Raw genomic sequence first — 2,500 nt, 5'->3', positions numbered from 1 at the left:
CACATCAGCCCCTGCAACGACCACACACTGGGTCCGGTTATTACATCTGAGAGACAGAGAGATGGGGAAGAGACAGAAAGAGAGAATGATAGGAGAGAGAGAGAAAGATAGTGGAAGAGAGCAGAAGATTGAGAGGGAGAGAGAAGAGACAGGAAAATAAACATTATTCATACCGGTTTTCTTCACTGCTACACGCTGTTATTGAACGCTGGCTCTGTAACGAAAGCTCAGGTTCCTGTGGCCTCTGGTGCCAAACTCCACCCTCACTACTCAGTCCTATATCTAACTCCAACCCTCACTACTCAGTCCAATATCTAACTCCAACCCTCACTCCTCAGTCCTATATCTAACTCCACCCTCACTACTCAGTCCTACATCTAACTCCACCCTCACTACTCAGTCCTATATCTAACTCCAACCCTCACTACTCAGTCCAATATCTAACTCCAACCCTCACTCCTCAGTCCTATATCTAACTCCACCCTCACTACTCAGTCCTACAGCTAACTCCACCCTCACTACTCAGTCCTATATCTAACTCCAACCCTCCCTACTCAGTCCAATATCTAACTCCAACCCTCACTACTCAGTCCAATATCTAACTCCAACCCTCACTACTCAGTCCTATATCTAACTCCAACCCTCACTACTCAGTCCTATATCTAACTCCACCCTCACTACTCAGTCCTACATCTAACTCCACCCTCACTACTCAGTCCTATATCTAACTCCGCCCTCACTACTCAGTTCTATATCTAACTCCAACCCTCACTACTCAGTCCAATATCTAACTCCAACCCTCACTACTCAGTCCAATATCTAACTCCAACCCTCACTACTCAGTCCTATATCTAACTCCAACCCTCACTACTCAGTCCTACATCTAACTCCACCCTCACTACTCAGTCCTACATCTAACTCCACCCTCACTACTCAGTCCTATATCTAACTCCACCCTCACTACTCAGTCCAATATCTAACTCCACCCTCACTACTCAGTCCAATATCTAACTCCAACCCTCACTACTCAGTCCAATATCTAACTCCAACCCTCACTACTCAGTCCTATATCTAACTCCAACGCTCACTACTCAGTCCTATATCTAACTCCACCCTCACTACTCAGTCCTACATCTAACTCCGCCCTCACTACTCAGTCCTATATCTAACTCCAACCCTCACTACTCAGTCCAATATCTAACTCCAACCCTCACTACTCAGTCCTATATCTAACTCCAACCCTCACTACTCAGTCCAATATCTAACTCCAACCCTCACTACTCAGTCCTACATCTAACTCCACCCTCACTACTCAGTTCTATATCTAACTCCAACCCTCACTACTCAGTCCTATATCTAACTCCACCCTCACTACTCAGTCCTATATCTAACTCCGCCCTCACTACTCAGTCCTATATCTAACTCCACCCTCACTACTCAGTTCTATATCTAACTCCACCCTCACTACTCAGTCCTACATCTAACTCCACCCTCACTACTCAGTCCTACATCTAACTCCGCCCTCACTACTCAGTCCTATATCTAACTCCAACCCTCACTACTCAGTCCAATATCTAACTCCAACCCTCACTACTCAGTCCTACATCTAACTCCACCCTCACTACTCAGTCCTATATCTAACTCCACCCTCACTACTCAGTCCTACATCTAACTCCACCCTCACTACTCAGTCCTATATCTAACTCCAACCCTCACTACTCAGTCCTATATCTAACTCCAACCCTCACTACTCAGTCCTACATGTAACTCCACCCTCACTACTCAGTCCTACATCTAACTCCGCCCTCACTACTCAGTCCTATATCTAACTCCACCCTCACTACTCAGTCCTACATCTAACTCCACCCTCACTACTCTGTCCAATATCTAACTCTAACCCTCACTACTCAGTCCTACATCTAACTCCACCCTCACTACTCAGTCCTATATCTAACTCCGCCCTCACTACTCAGTCCAATATCTAACTCCAACCTCACTACTCAGTCCTATATCTAACTCCACCCTCACTACTCAGTCCTACATCTAACTCCACCCTCACTACTCAGTCCAATATCTAACTCCACCCTCACTACTCAGTCCTACATCTAACTCCGCCCTCACTACTCAGTCCAATATCTAACTCCACCCTCACTACTCAGTCCTACATCTAACTCCACCCTCACTACTCAGTCCTATATCTAACTCCAACCGTCACTACTCAGTCCTATATCTAACTCCACCCTCACTACTCAGTCCTACATGTAACTCCACCCTCACTACTCAGTCCTACATCTAACTCCGCCCTCACTACTCAGTCCTATATCTAACTCCACCCTCACTACTCAGTCCTATATCTAACTCCACCCTCACTACTCAGTCCTATATCTAACTCCACCCTCACTACTCAGTTCTATATCTAACTCCAACCCTCACTACTCAGTCCTACATCTAACTCCACCCTCACTACTCAGTCCAATATGTAACTCTAACCCTCACTACT

At 46.0% G+C, this 2,500-nt stretch overlaps 2 protein-coding genes across 7 annotated transcripts in view; both read right to left on the bottom strand.

Annotated features, from left to right (window-relative positions):
* Positions 1-2,500, bottom strand: part of LOC143486076 (NACHT, LRR and PYD domains-containing protein 3-like) — a 322,134-nt gene that overhangs the window by 238,082 nt on the left and 81,552 nt on the right. The gene's annotated exons all lie outside the window — the stretch shown is intronic.
* The window catches only part of adgrl1b (adhesion G protein-coupled receptor L1b), a 68,139-nt gene that overhangs the window by 25,483 nt on the left and 40,156 nt on the right, over positions 1-2,500 (bottom strand). For all 6 annotated transcript variants that reach the window (XM_076985830.1, XM_076985831.1, XM_076985832.1 and 3 more), the window contains exon 4: positions 1-46. This exon is cut by the window's left edge and continues 64 nt beyond it. In XM_076985830.1, coding sequence (XP_076841945.1) covers positions 1-46 — 46 coding nt within the window. The remainder of the gene's footprint in view (positions 47-2,500) is intronic.

This window comes from Brachyhypopomus gauderio, unplaced genomic scaffold (assembly GCF_052324685.1).
Source record: "Brachyhypopomus gauderio isolate BG-103 unplaced genomic scaffold, BGAUD_0.2 sc44, whole genome shotgun sequence".
NCBI lineage: Eukaryota > Metazoa > Chordata > Actinopteri > Gymnotiformes > Hypopomidae > Brachyhypopomus > Brachyhypopomus gauderio.
This window is presented reverse-complemented; position numbering and strand designations above follow the sequence as displayed.